General features: G+C 35.2%; 2 protein-coding genes across 2 annotated transcripts in view; one reads left to right on the plus strand and one right to left on the minus strand.

Moving 5' to 3' along the window:
* Positions 1 to 20,848, plus strand: part of LOC149807396 (histone chaperone asf1b-B-like) — a 68,679-nt gene extending 47,831 nt beyond the window's left edge. Inside the window, exon 4 of the mRNA XM_089966282.1 lies at positions 3,799 to 20,848. Within this exon, the coding sequence (XP_089822408.1) occupies positions 3,799 to 4,029 (231 nt within the window). The 3' untranslated portion in view covers positions 4,030 to 20,848. The remainder of the gene's footprint in view (positions 1 to 3,798) is intronic.
* On the minus strand, positions 12,038 to 12,943 carry LOC149807399 (uncharacterized). Its single transcript, XM_089954616.1, has one exon. It carries the CDS (start codon positions 12,941 to 12,943, stop codon positions 12,038 to 12,040), a length of 906 nt encoding a protein of 301 aa, XP_089810742.1.
* Positions 20,849 to 21,188: the final 340 nt, after the last annotated feature.

The following is a 21,188-nucleotide window of genomic DNA, read 5'->3' on the forward strand; positions in this document are numbered from 1 at the left end:
TTTTGTTCTTTAAATGCATATTTGAACTGCTCAACATAATGAGAAGATCATCTTTAAAAACAAATTTAAATGTCACATTTAAATCCTGGACTAAACTGAATAACATTTCACATGGTCCGAATCAGCTTAGAAGTTTGGAGAATCAGCCAGATATATGGGCCGAATCAGTCAGTGATTTGTACCGAATCAGCCTGGTCCAAGTTTGAGAGTAATTACCACATTAATGAATAATGTTAACATAATAGATTTATCAATCAGGAGAGTTGACAGTAACATTTGTTTAAAAAAATTGTATCATGATGTTCCGGTGCGTGTAGTTATAAGAAATCTAATGAGTTTATGCACAGACTTTTAATTATAAGTGATTTATTTCTCTATTATCGGCATTACACAAACAAGATGAATGCAGAATGGGAAGGATGGGTTTATTACACGAGTGGAAAAGTCTTGAACGTAAGTGTGGAAGAAAAATGCATATTCATCCGATGCAGTTATATACAAAATCAAACTTGCATAATGAATTGATGTTGTAAACATTGAATGAAATGAATGAAAATGCATAAACATTTCTTTAATGTTATTTCATTTGGTAGATAATTTCTTACTTTTCAAAGATGGAGGAGGAAAAAAAAGCGTAAAATAATTGAGGGTTGTTCCAGAACTGCTATTAATCACACAATTTAGAGCTGCACATTTAGCCATCTTGTTTCTACTTGACACTTCGCTGCACAAATTGAATACAACTCTTATACGTTAATCATCTCAAATGATTTCACATCCTGTTTGTATGGAAGGGAGCTAACAAATTCCGGGCAGGTTCTTTCCATTTGATCTTGGAATACAGGACAATATTTTGTATGAAATGTTTGTGCAAATACAATAGATGCAAAGAAAAAAATAGTCGGGATAGATTATATACACAAACTACTAATATCCTTCTATTTACAAAAAAATTGTGCAGGTCAGGTTTTTGTCCCCTTTAAGGTTAAGGAGAACAGCAAAATGGCATAAAATATTTAAATACATGTAGTTTTGGAAATAAATTTGATTTAATTTACATAATTCCTTGATTCAGTTGAAACTTATTTTGAAAACACTTGAATGAAAATATTAAAGTGGAAACTTCCAATAAAAATGTAAATCCTTTTGAAAACAGTTTGTTTTGTCTGTGCATATTTCCAGGGAACATCAGAACTAAAGTACTATTATTATGTTAACTTTACATTGTCAGAATCGTTCAGTATTTTACAATATTGCACACCTTCATATTGCATTCATGTGCATAAAGGAACTACTTTCTATTGTAAACAAACAATAGACGCAGACGCCAGTACTTTTGATTTGTAAACAAATCATGTACACTCGCATAGTAGGCTTTTTTATTAAATTTGTTTCTGAATGAAGTAAAGCAGATGTTTTGTGGACTGCCACATTCCAGCTGCTTTGGCACATTCTGCGTTCACTTTTTGTATACAATGTTTCGGATTTAGGTTAGCTATACAGTTGATACCAGAAAGGTTCCTTACAAATAACATACAAGGGACAAGGGATAAACTGTCTTGTTAAGCTGGTAATAAGAATGGCAAAAGAATATAATTAGTGTTACATCCTGAATTTCCTCAAAATGTACTTTCTTAGTTTTGCAAATCCGAATTAATGAGCCATGTCATAGGTTCTCAATCTTGATTACACATTTTGAAAATGTAGTGTAATTTCGAATACAAGTGCAATTCCGTCCTCCTTACTGCACTCAGAATGAAATAAGCATTAAATTCCATAGTGTCTTTTTGATAATTGCAAATGAAAGACTTCATATTTTTCCCACATTATGATTTCAAACATTCAGTGGCAGAAACAAATACATTTGCAGATGTCAGCATGCTTCTAACTCGCTTCTTCAGTCCGATGTATTTCATGTGGAATTGTCACATATAAATCCAGTCCATAATCACAAATTTTCGTAGAATTGAAAAAAATAGCAAAATCTATTCATTCCAGATCAAATGGAAAAGTTGTTGCAATGCGCATTTATTCACAATATGACTCTAAATTTTAATTTTAACTAGACATGCCGTTTTCTTTCGAAAGTTATCTCAAGCACGTGACTAAGTTCAAATTTATCAGGGCGGAGTTATATGCACAGTGATATGATGTAATTTTGGATTTTCAACGTAGCTTTAAGAATTGTTCAGTCTTATCGCTATGATGTCTGCAATGTGGCAGTTTATAGTGATGTCTAGCACTTTGGCATCATGCCACAGACATGTAGCATGATGTCCCACCCAGTCACTGTGTGCGCAGTAATAATGTTGTTGTGTAATGATGAATCTGCGCTTGTGTATTTAGTTTGGAATGCGGCATACATTCAGTTACTTTGTTTCTTGTAGTGTATTTTGTTAATATAATTAAGCATTAGGTAAAATAAGAAAGTGAGCATATAATAAAAATGTTACTGCAATTATATGGGAAAATATGAACTCATTTAGTCAGATGGATATACTGCACTCCCAAGGTAGTGCAGTATTTATATCCGAAAAACTCATTCATATTTTCCCATACAAATGCAGTAACCTATAAATACTACTGATATACACTAATTATAGCACATTACTAATTCTTTCACGCCACTGATTTTCAGACAGAACACTGAATATTCTTTGTCAGTCAAGTCTTTTGGAACACACAAATGTTTGTCCTATAATTGCAGAATTACACAAGTTCAGCGTTCTGATAGCCATGGGTGATTAATTCTGATCTCGTATTTTGTTTGTGAGCTGTGTTATCCATTGACCATGTCATCTTAAAGCGCATTTAATTTCACCAGTGACATCTTTCATTTCTTTATGGTCTCCATTAATTTGTATTCTATATCAGTCATGAATGTGTGATTTCAGTTTTTGTAGTATTTGTTTACTGCTGTGTCTAATGGTTAGAATTTGTCCTTTCACAGGACAAGATTTCAGTTTAGCTTGAACCTTGATGGGCTTTGTACACATCAGATTGACATTTTCAAGTTATTTGAATTTCTTTTGTTTGTTCAAATGATGTTGTTCAGACATTAGATTTGCCTGCCATTATTAAAAATAAAAAAAACCATTAAATGTGAAAAACAGAATTTTATCAAATTTTACTGAAAAGCATCTTGACATCAAGGACTTTCAAGTTTAAAATGATACAAATCTACCTTCAAATATGGCTGCTGCTACTAAAAAAATTTAAAACTTTATAAAAAAAAATTGCTTAACCAGATTTGACAGGAAGTGTCCTGGCTTAAAAGCCTTTAACGATTATGGAAATTATACCAATCCACCATCAAATATGGCTACCTTTACTTGAATATATGGAAACATTTACCAGTACATAACCTTTTCCAAAAATAAGAGAAATTTACCAGCTTTAAGAGAAAGTGTTTATACATAGAGCCCTTTCATTATTGGACAGATGAGGCTGATGTGCCTTCAAACATGCGTGAAGATGTTAAAATAGGAGAAACCTTTAAACAGTTCTTTTCATAACATATACAATCAACAACTTTGAAAGAAATTTCTTCAGAAAGCATCCCAATGACCCTTATTTTTTTTTTGGTTTGTTGAATCCTATATTTGAATATTAGGCAGGTGTCAGCCAGGTGAGTGATCTCATGCCCACTTGTGCCTCTTTTTCACTTGTTTCATGATAATCTAGAAAAATCATAAAAAAATGTAAAATTCATTGTTTCATACTTTGCGTTTCTTTATGACATTTTAAAAGAAATTATCAATTGATTTTGCTGTTCACATTACATTTATATCATTTCAGCTGCAGAGGAATATTTTGGCAACGAATCCAAGAGTAACACGCTTTAAAATTGACTGGGATGACAATCCACAAGAAAATGATGAAAATGTTGCACCTTCTCGGAACACAGAATCGGAATCAAACCAGATTGTTCCAGAAGTAAACACAGATGTTATCCAGAAGAATAATGCCTTGACAGAGAGTAACAGCAGTGCTATGGAAGTAGAGGAAACCAGCATAAGTGTTCCTTGATCAGTAGCCCTAGTATAGGACAGTTTCTATTTTTCTGCTGATTTAGAGGACAAGTTTGGCCTAATTTTAACAACATAGTGAGACATCAGGTGGCTTGTATGCAGTTTATTTGTCATTTACTTGTTTTGCAAGTGTGGCCATCATAAGTTTTGTCTGCTTAAATGTCCTAACTCGTTTTACTAAAATTATTTTTGATCAGCAGATTTTTTGTTTATGAGAAAAATATCTGGGAAAATGCTATGCCTTACAGCCCTGAACAAGTTTAAGATTTTTAGTAGGAAAGTTCTTTCACATCACTATCTCAGAATGTTATTATAATGTTAAGAAAAATTTGAAGTTTTGTGCATTTTGTTTAAAATTGCTTGCTTGTCAGCATAAAATTTAATGATCTGTCTAACACTACACAGATGTTTGTATGATTCCATCCAAACTAGTTAACTATTATGACCATTCTTGTCTTATGTACAGTTGTGACCGATCTTTTGTCATGTGTACCTTACATTAGAATATGATTACAGTTCAGAAGCCTTTTGTGCTGTTCAGTTTAACAGTTAATATAAACGCTATTGTTTATCTGTTATTGATCTATCATCCAGATTGTTCAAGTACTAAAATGAGCTTGCCTCTAATCCATTGTGTTCAGAACATACTTTGGACAGGTACATCTCAGTTATTATTTTCTTGCATGCAAGATTTTCATTCAGTTAATGCCACCCAAATGGATATAGAATATGGCCAATAATAACCATGTAGCTGTCACATAAAGAAAACTCCAATCCTCATACAAAATGTCCTGCTGAGACACATGAGGTGCTTCCACCTTTGGCTATCCTTCATTTAAAATACATCAGTTTATTCAACAAATACTTCCTATTTTGTTGCAATGCTCTTGGAATACTGCTTTTCTGTATAAAAAAATCTGGTTTTTTTATATAAAAAAGCATTAAAGTCGATGCTGTTCTTGATTATCTCTCAACAAGTTTCAGGTTTCACTTTTGTGTATTCAGCTTTGACAATTCTAATACTGTGCCATATACTAGGAAGGAGAACAGTTTTGAGTCACCAGGTATTTTTTATTCTGTTTACTCCATATGGTCTTCAAAGCACTTTACACACTGATTGGTCAATCACCTTGTTGAAGGGTTATATACTAGAAAAGGGAAGATGTTGTAAGTCACCAGGTAAACACTCTACATTCATTGTCAGTAGCAAAGAAACATAAGCAAAAACTGCCCGTTAATGAATTCTTATATTTTAGAAAAAGTATAAAAATGATAGCCAATACTAAAGCATCCTAATAACAGTAGCAGAGAAACTATAATGGTTGTTCAAGTAAAACATACGAGTAACCATGGGAAGGCACTTTCATTGTGGAGTAGTTGCCCACAGAGGCAATTTAGAATTTTGTAAGTGTGCATGTGATTAGGATTTTTAATGTAGCTTTAACAATTTTTCAGTCATATCACTATGATGTCTGCAGTGTGTCAGTTTATAGTGATGTCTAGCACTGGGGCATCATACCATAGACACGTAGCATGATGTCCTACAAAGTCACATCCTGACACCAGGCCGACCAGTCCTAACACTAACCTCTTAATGCGGAGTGCCAAGCGAGGTAGCCATTAGTGCCATTTTTGTAAGTCTTTGATATGACTCGGCCGGCATCGAACCCATGACCTCCTTCTTCCGAGACGGACGCTCTAACCATGAGGCCACTGGAGCGGTCTAAGAATTTTATATCCTTTTCATATGAATTCTTGAGTACCTCGCATATATTTTTTTTATAAAAACTGCCTGCCTTGGGTGCCATGTCTGCTTAAAAGGAACAGCCCGAAACAAAATCCTGCCCATTAAATTTGCACATTAAGCTCTTACATTTTAGATGAATGTAAAATGAAACCTATCACTAGATCTGTGGCATCCCGACTCCCAAGGCAACAAAATTAACAAAGTATTAATAATATGGCAAACATTATTAAAATGTCATCATTTTAGCATAATGAAGAAATCGTAAACAAAAACAAATCACATTGAACTTGCATGTGTAACCTAAATCAAACCTGTCAGCCATCATTGGATTTGGGAATACTGTCCCAAATTTTGGCAACAGCTATTTGGTCAGTTACAACTTCCCCTGCTTTCTGAAATAAAAACAAACAAAACCATTCTGATGGCACTGATGTACATTTTTTAGCCAGTTATGACAACAAAGGATGCAGCTTTGCAGTGCAATCCTTGATATAATACGGTACAACTATGGACTCCATATCCAAAATCAGTCGAATGTATAAAAGTATGGGTTGCAAGAAAATGTGATGCATAGTGTTATATCTTGAATTCCTTTTGAAAACACTATTATTTAACAAATTTTGATCATTCCTTCTATACCGTAATTTGGTATAAATCACCATTCTCTATATATCACATTTTGGGACATAATGTGGTTCTCACTATGTTGCAGTCAACATTTTTGGACAGCGACTACTGCATTGTAATTGGATAGCTGTATTTATGTTGATGTGACTTCCACTACTGTTGGTGGATTTTTCAGTTTTCTTGTACAAAGCTACCTCCTTACTACCTCTGGTCTTGCAGGCTCATCTAACAGTAAATGTATCCTGAAACAAATCATCTACAGCAAATTTAGCTGGTTCTGTGTCTTTGTTTTGTTTTCATATCTGATGGCTTTGATTCTCAGGGCTGTGAGACTCTCTGCTGAGGAGATGTAAAAGACTGAGAAGAGCTGGAAAAGTATCTGGCACAGCCAACCATTGCATTGCCACTCATGTTAGCAGTAGGATGCAGCTGTGGACCTATTTATATTGGAAATGTCCTCACTTTTAACAAGAACCTCGTTGCTTCTGCAAGCTTCCTCAGCTGCTAATTTAGATTAAGTATTCAATCACTTTTCATATGCCAAGAGTTCTGAATTTATTTTTCTTGGGCATTGCTGATAGCTAATTCATTGCTTCCTAAATCGCTTTAAAAAATGAATTACACTTGAACACTGTTCTGACAACTGAACTGTTCATGGTTTCCATTCTATATATGCAGTAAAATCCAACTTAAAGAAACATTGCTGCTGTTCACAAACTTTTCAAAAATATGATACATATGGCTTAAACATTCTCATTCGTGGCAATAATCAGTGATGACTTTTGTTCTTGTATGCACATCTAGCATCTCTTTGATTTTCCTGTAATGGGTTGTTCCACTTCCTGATGCTACCTACGCAATTTAGCACAAAGGGCTCACCCACTGCAGCCTTCAAACATATCTCATTAGCTACTGTGAGCCAGTTAAGTAATATGTGAAATGGGGGTTTATACCTGACCTATTTGCCTTTAATTGCTGCCACTTAAACTGCACAAGGGATAGCTTTACATCAGCTCCAGTCATGACTGTTTACCATTTATACATGCTACATTTAACAGGGATATACTGAAAGTGATGGTGGTTTTTTTTTAATTATTTTTTTTTTGGAAGATTACTCAAAATTTTGTTTTCTTGAAACACAACTGTGTTGGGGGTTTTGGGAGTACAAAATGGTATTTTTAGTATGACATGCCATGCTTCAATTTAATTAAATTCAGTTCTCAATTTCACGTAGGACAGTATGGCAGGTATGTCAGCATCTTGAAGATACATTTACACATTGCATCAGTGTGATTAGAGTGTCCTCAGGCAAATTAAATTCTTATTCAACAAGCCTGACGGGCACCTCACTAGGAATAAAGGATGGGCCCAAACTAAAATTAGAGGGGCCATGGGCATCAGGCTATAGGATATTTTTAGCACTGACGATACTTCTCAGTTATGCCCATTTCAGTTTAATACTGCCAGGTCACTGATATATATATATATATATATATATATATATATATATATATATGTTCTGATGATATAATTAACTAATTAGCATTTCAGTTTTTGCATTAACAAAAGCATTTTTGTTACTGATATTGACATTTCAGGAAAATTTGATGCAGTGGAGTGCATGGAGAAAACTGTTACACCTCATTTTCCTTTGTTCATTTGTTAGTCACATTCATTAGGTGTACATATGTATTATGGCATGTTTCATTTCAGTTCCCCTCTAAGATTTTTATTTTGCATGTATTTTATCTTTATTTGGATTTACTTTGATGTTTAAGGTAAGAAGTTAATCGGAGCTAAGATCATGTTGTTATATGTGCACATACCATAGAACTTGGGTAATAACTTAAACTGAGTTTAAATCCTGTGTTTATATGTGCATGTGCCAGATGACTTGAGTAATAACTTACTTAACTTAGTTAAGATCCTTTATTTATATGTGCATGTACCATACATCATAACTGGTGTCAGTCATAACATGAAGTTTCTTATGTACTGTAAGAAATTGAAAAACGTCAAATGATGACAATATACTTCAATAAAATTTGAAGCAAATGTATTTTATTTTACATTAATATGAAAGATACACTTGTTCCATAAACTATTAAGTTTTTATTTTGCTACAGTTTTAATGCAAATGATGTTAATGGAACTTTGTAATGGCTAAATGAACCTTACAGGTTTGCAATTTTTTTCAACTTTCTGAAATGCTCTTATGAGATAAAGAGAATGCAGAAAAGGTGCTTTTGTGTCAAGGACAAGAAATAAACAAGTCACTGCTACTTTTATTCATAATTAAAACGTCTTAAAAAATTTCTTTATTTTTTTTTTTATTTCTTCAATTTTCTGTTCATGGCATACCAGGGTAATTTTGTTATACCTACTTATTCAAACTTTTACAGGAATGTTACCAAAGAGACTTGTTAAAACTGGCCCCTGCAAGTAGGTTTCAGTTACAAAAGGTTACAGGATAAAATTTGTACTTGATGTTAAATTTTGAATTGGTAATGTTGTTTATTCTTATGTTGAAACATTAATCTTCAGTGAAAGAGATGTCAGCTAAAATAATTGACTACAGTACACTGCCATCCAAACCTGTCGTTGTGGTGGGCAGTGAACATTGGTGATCTTATATTTTGTATATAACAATGCAAGTGAAGATTATTATTGGTCATCTTAAGTTCTGATTCAAGTTTAAATAATACAGTCAAAATCTTGATTACATTGAGATTTCTAAAACAAATCGTCTATGTAACCAGGTCCTGAGATATCAGGATTTAGTTGAGAAATCTACTGCAGAACAATGATTATGCATCTGAAGTACCAAAAATGATGAGTTTCGTTTCACACATGGCAGTTCTAATGCACAATGAAAATAATAATGCAGTCATGCCAGGTTGCAGAAAAAAAAGATTGGAGGTCTTTTAAATGAGATTTAGTAATACCGTGTCACACATTTTTACAACACTTAAATTACTGTAACAATGTCACTGGTTTAAAGTAGTTTCTATTTCCCTATGAATAGCCTCAGAAAGACCTCAAAAAGGCAATAGTTATCTCATGCTGTCCAAAATCTAGCCCAATTTAAGTACATGTACATGTAGGACTGTACCTTTTTTTTAAAGTATTTTCTTTTGTTAGTGTTAACTAGTAGCTGAATGAAATGGACCACAATTGTGCTGGAAAATCAATCACTTTTGCTGATATCAGAGGTTTCTTTACACCAGTATGCCAGTTTTTACCGTTAAATATGCCTATGTACCAGAAAAAAAAATAAGGCTGTCTTTGTTCCTGTACCAACAAACTGTTAAATGTGTTTAAAGTCTTTAAAGTTAACTGTCGGAACTTCAAATTCTGTAAGAAGCAGACCTATTATATTCATACAGTCTTTTAGTCCCATATTCCTGTCTGCTTTGATCAGTGGTTGTCATAAACAACACAGTGCCAGAAGAGAGTCAGTGTATCACTTTGATGGATTGCAAGGCTTTGATAATCAGTTCAAGATAAAACAATACAATGAACACACTCCTCTTTCTGTTTCATAGACATTACTCCTATCAGTCACTTTCTGCTTCATTTCGTTTGCATTGAAGAATCTGTAATCATTGCACAGCAATGGAAAACTTCATTTAAAAAAAAATACTGGGTGCTATGGATTTTTTACAATACCATTTGTGCTTTTATTTACTCTGCTTCAAAACAAATTAATGACCACGTCTTTGTTGGGGGGTTGGGTGGACATCTAGGTTTGTAATTTTGACGGTTTCTATTTATAGATTGTAGGTCACATGATCTAGCCATGCTGAAGTTGATGGCTTACACTTACACCAAGCACAGTAATAATTTTAACTATTTACTTTATGAGTGAACTCTAAACCAAAGTCGTTAATTGAGTATGGATTAAGTTGGTGACTGACTGATGATATTGGAATGGGATTACACTATAGTTTGTTCCATAAAGCGTCGTGAATTTTATCCTATCAGTAATTCTGTAAATTTTGAGGTTAACATCATTAAATTTAGCCAAAAGTACATAATTCATTTTAAATATATAGTGTAAGATGAATTAGGTATTTGTAGCTACATTTAATTGTGCTGACCTGATAATGTAGGGGAGCCAGGGGCTAGTTAATACCAATTTCACTTATATAAAAAAAAAAATGTGAAACAAAGAATATTACAAGTTAAATTGACAACTGCATTTTTCAGTCATGTATATGGGCATTATAATCTATAATAATATTTTCTCCAGTAAACAAATAAAGAAGAAATTTGGTGAAAAGTAACCCCCTCCGGTTCGTATCAACATGCCCCATGCTGGGGTAAGTTGATACATTACATGGGGCAAGTTGAGACATCATTAGTCGTATTAACTACTGCAATTGAGCACCCTGTAACATAACTGAGATAGCTGAAAATCAAACACATTCATGATTGATAGTCACCATGCCTTACAAGAAATGTTCAGCACAGGGCCTTACCAGTGCAAGAAACTGAAAAGTTAAGAAAATCAGAAAAATGTGAATGAAATTTAAAAAACATGTTTGTCACTGTCAGATCAGTTAGGCCTGCAGTCACATGTCATCACTAGAATCACAGTTCTGGCAGACAAAGCTCAAACTTCCATCAGTGCATGCTTCATGTGCCCACATCTCACAAACAATGCACTGAACCCAATGCTCTCGTGACTTGCTGTTGCCATATGGCTCAGTGCAAATGAGGCAGAAATTTTCTGATTCAGAATCAGAACTAGCACTCACACTCTGAAACAAAGGTCTACGACATCTCTTGCGAGACTGCTGTTTCATAACAGTCTAGAGTTTTTCCTGTTTCTACTGCTGTTTTTTTTTTACACCTGTTTGCTGTCTTTTTGTCCTGGTTGTTATCTCGCTTCTGTTTGCCACCATCTTTCTTTGCTTGACTGTCGTTATTTCTCAGACTTGTGCTTTGCTTTTTAGTCAAACTTCTTGCTGCAGTGTCCTGCTTGATCAGTTGTTTTTCTGGAGTGTCGGTAAGAATTCTTGTTCTACCTCTTTTCCAAACTGTCCGTTTCTCACTCCGTGGCCCGGCTTTAGGCAGTGGACGAATCATATGCAAAGAACCTGGACTTGTAGATGCTGATGGTTCTGGATCATTAAGCCTACTAGTAGGGGTTGCTGCAGCTGGTTCAGCAAATGATTCCATGTGGTCATTTGATACATGCAGCGTTGATGGTATTGATGTTCCCTCAACCGAACAGACCATTTCTGACGTTGACAAATGTGGTTCTTCTTCAGATTGTGCAGGTTGACCTAGGCCTACCACTTCTTGGCCTTCATCGGTGGAAGATTCAGCAGCTGACCATCGAGCGGTAGAAATTGGTGCTGACGCAGGTGGTGATGATTCTTCAATCGGCAACATCAATCCTTCTGATACTTTGCTAGGATCTGGTCTATCCGTAACTGACGATGGCAAAAAAGCGTCGTCTGAAATTCTGTTTCGATTAAAGGGATAAATTCCTGTAACTTCAAATCCTGCCTGAATATTTGTTGGTGTCATGGCTGACTTGAATGCAGGAGCACATACAGCTGGAATGTCCAGTGCTTGCATGGACCGTCCTGGATGGGCATTGTACCAGGTGTCACACTGTGCATTATAATAGCATTTCAGTGGAAAATAAACTGCAGTCAAGAGGCTGAAGCCGGTGAGAACAATGAGGTGGGAAAGATAATAAGTGCACTCCATTGTCCTTTGCAAACTGGATGTTCTCAACGGGGATGTGAGATTCATGATTGTCTAATAATAGAAGAACTGGTTGGGTAATGGATGGTTTGGTATGTTTAACGAAATGCTGAAGAAAGAGAAGAAAGTTTTCTTTTGTCATCCAACCAGATTTGTGACAGCTTCCAATGCACCCTGGTGGACCGCCATCAACAAGTTTCTCTTGGTACCTCGCCCTTGGAAATATGAACATCAGAGGAATGGCATGGCCCAATGCATTTATTGCACAACACAGAGTTAGAAGAGTCCCCCTTTCAGCACTTGTTACAGCTCCCACTTGTTTAACACCTTTTGGTGCTAAAATTTTGCCAGGATTTTGTGCTGTTGTGAGGCCTGTCTCATCAGCATTCCATATGGCCTGTGGTTGAAAATGGAAACGCCTGTACAAGTTCTCCAGATTGTCATAAAACAAATTTACATTTGTACGGTTAAAACTGGCGATACGACCGATGGAGGTGGCTTCCAGTTTACGCACTGACAGAACACTGCTGTGGCGGTTCATAAACCATGAAAACCAATCATCACCTGCTGACAGATTAGCTTTCCAGTTGTTTGGAATCTCTTTGCTGAGGTGTACTGCTAAGTCATGAGCCAGTTTTTTTGTTTCTTTTGGTGACAAGCCAAAAAACATCTTAGATGCATCAAGCAGATATGTTACAAACTCTTTTTCCTCAGCATCGGAAAACAGTTGTCTTGGCCGAGCATAGCCGCACTTTATTTCACCCTCTCCAGAAGCTGCCAGTTCTTTTTTCTTCTTGCAGAATCGATAAAGCATCATCTTATCTATTCCAAATGCATCAGCGACAGGCCGCAGAGGTCGGTTCTGGTTCAAAACTTAATCAGAAGCATGTTCCAAAACATCTAGCCCAGCTCCTCGAGTGGTTTTCCGCTTATACGTTTGTACCATCTAAAACAGTAAAGTGTAAATAACTGTCAAGTACCATGCATATTCATATTCATGTTCACATTAGGCATACATTTATGCAACACTCAAGATAAAATAAGTTAACACAAATAAATGGATATGAATATGAATGATTATGAATATGAATATGAACACGGTGGATTTCGAGTATGAATCTGAATCTGAATATGAAAATTAAATCGCATCAAATTCATCAAACACGTTGAAACACATCAAACATAGGCCTATTTCTGTAAATTAATAAAATGCTTTAATGTACACATGTAGGCCCTGCAATAATGTACACATTTAAGCCTATGGGGCTAGTTGATACAGTATCAACTAGCCCCGGCACATGTGTATCAATTCGCCCCAATAGGTAGGCCATGCGAAATTTCTTTGTTACTTTACGTGGAAGAGCAGGAACTGAACGACACTTTTCTGTTTAAAAGCGGAAACATCTATGCATAAAATAGTATTAAAATTATATTTGTCGTGCTTACCGTGCTTTCGCAAAATGCTAGCAAGAAATCTTCAAAAAGTTTTCAACGCAACTCGCAAATTAAAAACATCCGATAACTCGAAGACCAACGAGGTTTACGGCTTGCCAGAAATGCAGCATAGATATCTCGGGTACATCTAAAAATAGATACAAGATAGAGCTTTCCTGAAAATAACTAAGTAATATTGCTTGTATCAACTTGCCCCAGTATCAACTAGCCCTGGCTTCCCCTACTGAGTTACTGTTAAGATAAAATGTGCAGTGGTGTGTGGTTCAAACTATATTGTCATGGTGTTAACATGTAATGTTGTCCGTTATGAATTCAGCTCCTGTAAAGGTCAGAAACTCAATCATTCAGTTTCCTTACTCTCAAGTATTGTTTACAACATAATTTTTTCCACTCTATGCAAGTAATAAACTATGCATTGATGAGATTGGTTGATTAGCATTTATGCAAGTAAAAACCTACTTTCTCCATCATTGCTGGTAACGCCAGATAATTTGTTATCAAATTTGAGATGGACATTAAAAGTTGCATTTGGTCAAATTAAGCAGGTTCACATTACTTCAAATTGTGCCTGACATAATGGGGTTATCAACTAGACAGGGGTCGAGATAAGCTGGGAAAAATTGGCATAACAAAGAAGGATTTTTTTCTGGACTGGACCAAAATACTCGACATACACGGGTTCTCGAGATAACCGAGGTCAAGATAAGTGGGTTTGACTAGTTATTATGATCACAAAACATGATGACTATGTATTCGAGTCTAAGAGTACAGTGGAGAAAGAGTTTGAGTTGAAAGTCAAATCACTGAAGGGTGGGAAAGAACTTCTGGAAAAAACCTTACTCGAATTGGGAGTTCTCTATGCCTACATTATGGGTTTATTATCTCAGAAACTTTGAACAGATGAGGTTTCGTGAATAAAATCTTGTGTTACTCATGTTGAATGGTCTGTGGCAATGTAAAGATCTTGTTAGTCCTAATGTTTTCACTTTTTCCAACAGGTGCACAAGCACTTTAACAGTTTTAATTAACTAGGAATACAATCCTACAGTATATTTGTCATGTACAATTTTAAGTTTTCCTTATCTATATGCTTCTATATTCTATACAATATAATGAATATACAGAGGTTGTGTACCTCTAACTTCAGTTGCTATAAGCACCTGTAGCAGACTGCTGTTATGTGACAGCAGGAATTGCTGTGATGACATTGCTACCTGTCTTTACCATTTCACTAAAGTTTAGAAGATAGTTGAAATGCTGTACTGAGATGAAATGAAGTCTTTCAAAAGATAGCAATAGCCTTAATGTATATTGATATTCTGCATGTACATCAGATGCAAATAAAGCTGTGTACCATGGAAAAATTTTGTACTACAGTATTCTGTGGTATTTTTTAATGTATTACGATACATACCACAGTATACAGGAGTTATATTAAGGACCAACAATTCAATGTTCTAGGACAAGTGCCTGCCTTTTTTGTTTAATTTCTGTCTTTCAATAGCTGGAAAAATATCTTGCTCTGATTTGTAGCAAAATTAACACCTTGCTCTATCCATGATGTTATTTAGAAGAAAAAAATGTTAATTAAGATAGAAGTATAGAAAATATTTCAGCTCAATAGAAACTCACCCCCCACCCCCCTTAGATTAAATGCCCAGTACCTTATAGTAGATAAACTTGCTATGTATATGTTAATTGTTGTATAAGTTGTGATCTAAAAACTGTAACTAAAGTAGGATGTTTAAGCTTGCACTATAATTGATTTTATGGGAAACATCGTGCTGACATTAGGGGCCATCCATTTAGTACATAAGCAAAATCTGGTAAAGCTTGACACACACACACACACACACACCCATACACATTCATACTTTTTTCACACACACCCCACACCTGCGTACATACACTTGATGTACACCCCACACCCCAAATTCTATATAACGACCTATATATAATCCACACAGAAATGATCAAGGATTAATAATATTAACATGTTTAAACAGAGCCAACGATGAATGTCTGGCAGCATCGATGAAATATGCAGCATAACTTTAAAAAGTTTGTCTTATGTCCGCTAAAATTCAAACGCCAACTGAACCAAGAGGCTATGTATTAGACATTATTATTGAGGTTTCACCCCACCCCACCTGTTTCCTATGCATACGTACATTATCAGTAGACCCACCCCCCACATGCAAGTGTGTGCATTTGGGTTAAACCCCCCTCCCTCCCTCCTCAATGTGTATGTACTAAATGGATGGCCCCTTAGAGAGCCTACTGATAAAAATGGGAAAATAGTGCAGTGTTGATACTGAAACCCACACTTTTCTGACTACACTTATGGCATAGAAGCTTAGGCAAGGAAATTTTTGAGTGGGATGTGAACACCCAGGTACAATATCTATTAAAGAGGGCCAGTAAACTCAAAACACTCGGCAATGAGAAAATATTTAGTTGACTTAAGAAATAACGAAGTTCAGATGGGAAACAAGTGCACTTCTAAATATCATGGGATGATTTGCAGTCTTACAACAGACATGCTTAGCACATTCCGATATGATAGTATATAAATAAAGCATTGACGTGTTAGTTTTATGTTGTTTTTTTAGTCAAAAAATTTTCTGAAAGTTGGATTTGGCCAGAATGTTTCACAACACTCCATTAGGACACTGCGTTGACATACGTGACAAGTGTGAAACATGTTTGAAGGATCATAGTATAATTATATTTGTAATATGTACTATTTCTTTGTGACAGATACGACTGTTTTTGTAACAAAAAGTTTAATTTTTAAGTATTTTGTCATGAATAGTTTTAAAAAATGCTGTTAATATCATTAAATTCATAACAAGATTCCTCTGGAATTTCCATGCATTCCTTACTGACTGTAACGTGACCGCTCCGGTGGCCTAGTGGTTAGAGCATCTGCCTCGGATGTGGGAGGTCATGGATTCGATCCCCGGCCGAGTCATACCAAAGACTTACAAAAATGGTACTAACAGCTTCCTCACTTGACACTCAGCATTATGAGGTTAGTGTTAGGACTGGCCGGCTTGGTGTCGGGATAATGTGACTTTGTGGGACATCATGCTACATGTCTGCAACATGATTCCTCAGTGCTAGACATCAGTATAAACTGCCACACTTCATAGATCATAGCGATATGACTGATTTTTTTCAATGCTACATTAAAAATCCAAATTACATACACACACTCACTAAAACTACTGACATACTGGTTCATTGAAAAAGTACTGTGGTACATACCACTGGAAAAAATACAACAGTATACTGGCAATGCACCACAGCTCCAGTAAATACCTTATATGCATTGCTACAAAATGTTTCTTTACAAGAAAGAAATACTACACACAAATTTATAGAAATAATCCTTTTATGATATTTTAATGAATAGGTCATTTTTGTGTTTGATGCTCCAGTTAAGCTGCTCATTCTGCTGCCAATATATAGAAGTCCTTTTTTTGTCACATTTAAAAACATCCTTTTTCAGCAAATAAACCATCCTTATGTGCATGCAGCTGCTGTGACCAACACTTTAGGACTGTTTAAGGAAGTGGTTCCAAAAGTGGGCAGTGGGATTACTGGGGGGGGGGGGAAACAAATGCTGAATAATGCTTATTATGGGATACGGTAGGCGGGTGCTGAGGATAACCAAGGAGGCAGTGGCCTGAAAATTTTTGGGAATCACTGGTTTAGGGATACATCATTCATATATGCATACAAAAGTGTACTTAAATACAACACTTCATGACTGTTTAAGGAATACAACATTGTTACATGCATGCTTATATTCAACACTTCATGCCTGATTAAGGGATACAGCATTCATATATGTATACTTATATCCAACACTTTATGTCTGCTTAAGGGATACAGCATTCATATGTGTATACTTAGATCCAACACTTCATGTCTGCTTAAGGGATACAGCATTCATATATGTATACTTATATCCAACACTTCATGTCTGCTTGAGGGATACAACATTCATATGTGTATACTTAGAACCAACACTTTGTCTGCTTAAGGGATACAGCATTCATATGTGTATACTTATATCCAACAATTATGTCTGCTTAAGGGATACAACATTCATATGTGTATACTTGGATCCAACACTTTATGTCTGCTTAAGGCAGAGGTGGGCAAACTTTCCAGTGCAAGTGCCGCATACACAAATTTACACCTTGTCGTGGGCCGCATAGTTCATTAAGTAAAATGATTAATATTTGAAATAGCAAAAACAAAAGGTTTTTCTAAATAACATCTAATTAATTTTCAGTTGTTAATATGTTGTTAATATTTGAAAACTTGAACTTCAAAAGAAGCACATTTATTTTGAAGCACATTTATTTGATAAACAGAGTGACATAAACAGAGTCAGTGCAAATGATGACTTGTTCCTAGGCCACATTAAAACCCTTGGCGGGCCGCATGAAAGCCCATAACGGGTTGCATGTGGCCCGCGGGCCGTAGTTTGCCCACCCCTGGCTTAAGGGATACAGCATTCATATGTGTATACTTAGATCCAACACTTCATGTCTGCTTAAGGGATACACATTCATATAGGTATACTTATATCCAACACTTATGTCTGCTTAAGGGATACAGCATTCATATGTGTATACTTGGATCCAACACTTTATGTCTGCTTAAGGGATACAACATTCATATGTGTATACTTAGATCCAACACTTTGTCTGCTTAAGGGATATAACATTCCAATGTGTATCCTTAGATCCACCACTTTATGTCTGCTTAAGGGATATAACATTCAAATGTGTATACTTAGATCCAACACTTCATGTCTGCTTAAGGGATACAACATTCATATATGTATACTTATATCCAACACTTATGTCTGCTTAAGGGATACAGCATTCATATGTGTACACTTGGATCCAACACTTTATGTCTGTTTAAGGGATATTCATATGTGTATACTTAGATCCAACACTTTGTCTGCTTCAGGGATATAACATTCAAATGTGTATACTTAGATCCAACACTTTGTCTGCTTAAGGGATATAACATTCAAATGTGTATACTTAGATCCAACATTTCATGTTTGCTTAAGGGATACAGCATTCATATGTGTATACTTGGATCCAACACTTTATGTCTGCTTAAGGGATATAACATTCAAATGTGTATACTTAGATCCAACACTTCATATCTGCATAAGGGATACAACATTCATATATGTATATTTATATCCAACACTTATGTCTGCTTAAGGGATACAGCATTCATATGTGTATACTTGGATCCAACACTTTATGTCTGCTTAAGGGATACAGCATTCATATGTGTATACTTGGATCCAACACTTTATGTCTACTTAAGGGATATTCATATGTGTATACTTAGGTCCAACACTTTATGTCTGCTTAAGGGATATAACATTCAGATGTGTATACTTAGATCCAACATTTCATGTCTGCTTAAGGGATACAACAGTCAAATGTGTATACTTAGATCCAACACTTCATATCTGCTTAAGGGATACAACAGTCATATGTGTATACTTAGATCCAACACTTATGTCTGCTTAAGGGATACAACATTCATATATGCATATTTAAATCTAATACTTCATGACTTTAAGGGATACAGCATTCTTATATGCATAATTAGATCCTAAACTATGACTGTTTAAGGGATAAAGAGTTTTTACCTTAGATGAAGGATGACCTGACGACATGCAAATGTTAATACCATCCTAGAATATGTTGTCTTTAAATTCTGTTTTTACATTATTTCCTCAAATTATGAACAAATCTGCTGTTAAAAAATAGAGCTAATAACAATTTAGATAAATTGAGTTCCACACACATTGCCACTCTAAAGTGTTACATAGAATTTAAATGTCCAGTTATGTTCACATTTATGTCCTGTTATAAGAATCCATAATTAAGACATATATGTACAAGACAAGCTATTAAATCTTCACTGATACAAGTCATTAAATTTGTTGCTTTACAAATAAATATTGTCTTTTAAAATACCTATGTGTAAATATAGAGTGTGTGCAGAAGTTTTCCTTGAGCCTGAATACTTTCAATATGGTACAGTTTTCCTTTAGAAAATGCACCATTTATGATGAAAATGTGCACAGAAACTCTGGAGCCACTCCAGAATGAGAAAATAGGGTGAAGAGTAACTTCATTTCAAAGTGTATACACTTTATCATAATATATTTCATGTATTAAAGAGTGTTTCCTTTAACAGTTCCTCGCTGCATTTGTGTTTTATTGTGAAAAAGCACATGTAATCACAATTGTTCAACAGTAGGTAAATGGATAAGGCAGTTATATAGAGATGTTTTCATACTTGATAACGTTTTGTTTAGTTGTCCCATGGATTTCAAGGATGTTTACTTTTTTATTACTATATGGTGCAAATAAGATATATTGTTCTAAAAATGTAAAAGCTAAATGCATGGAAGTTCAGTGTAGAAAATGATTAGTTTGCTATAAATGGAGATCGTATTGCTTATTCTTCTCTCTTTGTATAACCTGCAGTCATTAATGGAATGAATGTTGGGATTTACACCAAGGAAATCGCAGTTATGGGGAATGTTATTTGTCTCCCATGAGGATCTGCTGAACTGGAGGACAAGTAATGTAACCCTGTGACTGGCAATATCCTTGTCTCAGTACAAACCCTGACAGATTTTCCCTGCCCAGTTTCTTTCAGATTAAACTATTCAGATGCCATATACATTATTCATCAAAAAGTAGTACTTTTGAAAAAGTAGTTTCTTCAAGTGCTGTGGCTAATGTGTGGACACCATGACTGAGACAACTAGACTGAGGTAAAAAGGTATGCTTAGCAACTTGGCTAAATTTTTTCTATCACATGGGTGAGAAAGAACACATGCAGGTCTTTATTTTATGACAGTGTAACTAAGATTTTGTAAGAAAATGTGGTGTCAAAGTCAGTGCTAAAACAATTGAATGCCCAGGGCCCCTGTAGTTTTAAATTGGGCACATTGTATATACTAAATGAAGTGCCACTAGGGCTTGTCCAAAAAATCTAGTTTCCTGAGAAAACTAATCATGCTGACGAAATACAGAAATTTAATATCAAGTTGTTCAAAGACTATTCAATTATTACAGTATTGATCACCATGTATGCCCTGTACCTTTATGAAGATCATCTACTTTCTGTACTTGAATTAAAAGCTGCCATTAAGCTTTACATTAAATGTTTTGAGATTTAAATAAACACAGCCATTGAATATGATTTTGCTTATTTCTTTTTATGTTTAAAGTACAGTGATTGCAATATTGTGTGAGGAATGATGGTAAAAAAAATAGGGATCTATTGGACACTTGGAATTTGAGTTGAGGGTTGTGGAACCTGAGTGATAACTTCATTTTTTAAAGTCACAAGCCCTGGGCCTGTGTTGGAAAAACATTGAGCACTGAAAGTATCTGTATCAGTGTCCATATCTTGATGCTGTTGCATAGACAGTTGTACAATTTTACTGGTGAATTCTTGAGTTCTTTTGCCTAGTTCAGTAAGAAGTCATTAGACCTGCTAGATATATTTTGCTATATATTTGGTTTTAAGAGTAA

Source organism: Sinohyriopsis cumingii, chromosome 1 (assembly GCF_028554795.1).
Source record: "Sinohyriopsis cumingii isolate HCF-2022 chromosome 1, ASM2855479v2, whole genome shotgun sequence".
Taxonomy (NCBI): domain Eukaryota; kingdom Metazoa; phylum Mollusca; class Bivalvia; order Unionida; family Unionidae; genus Sinohyriopsis; species Sinohyriopsis cumingii.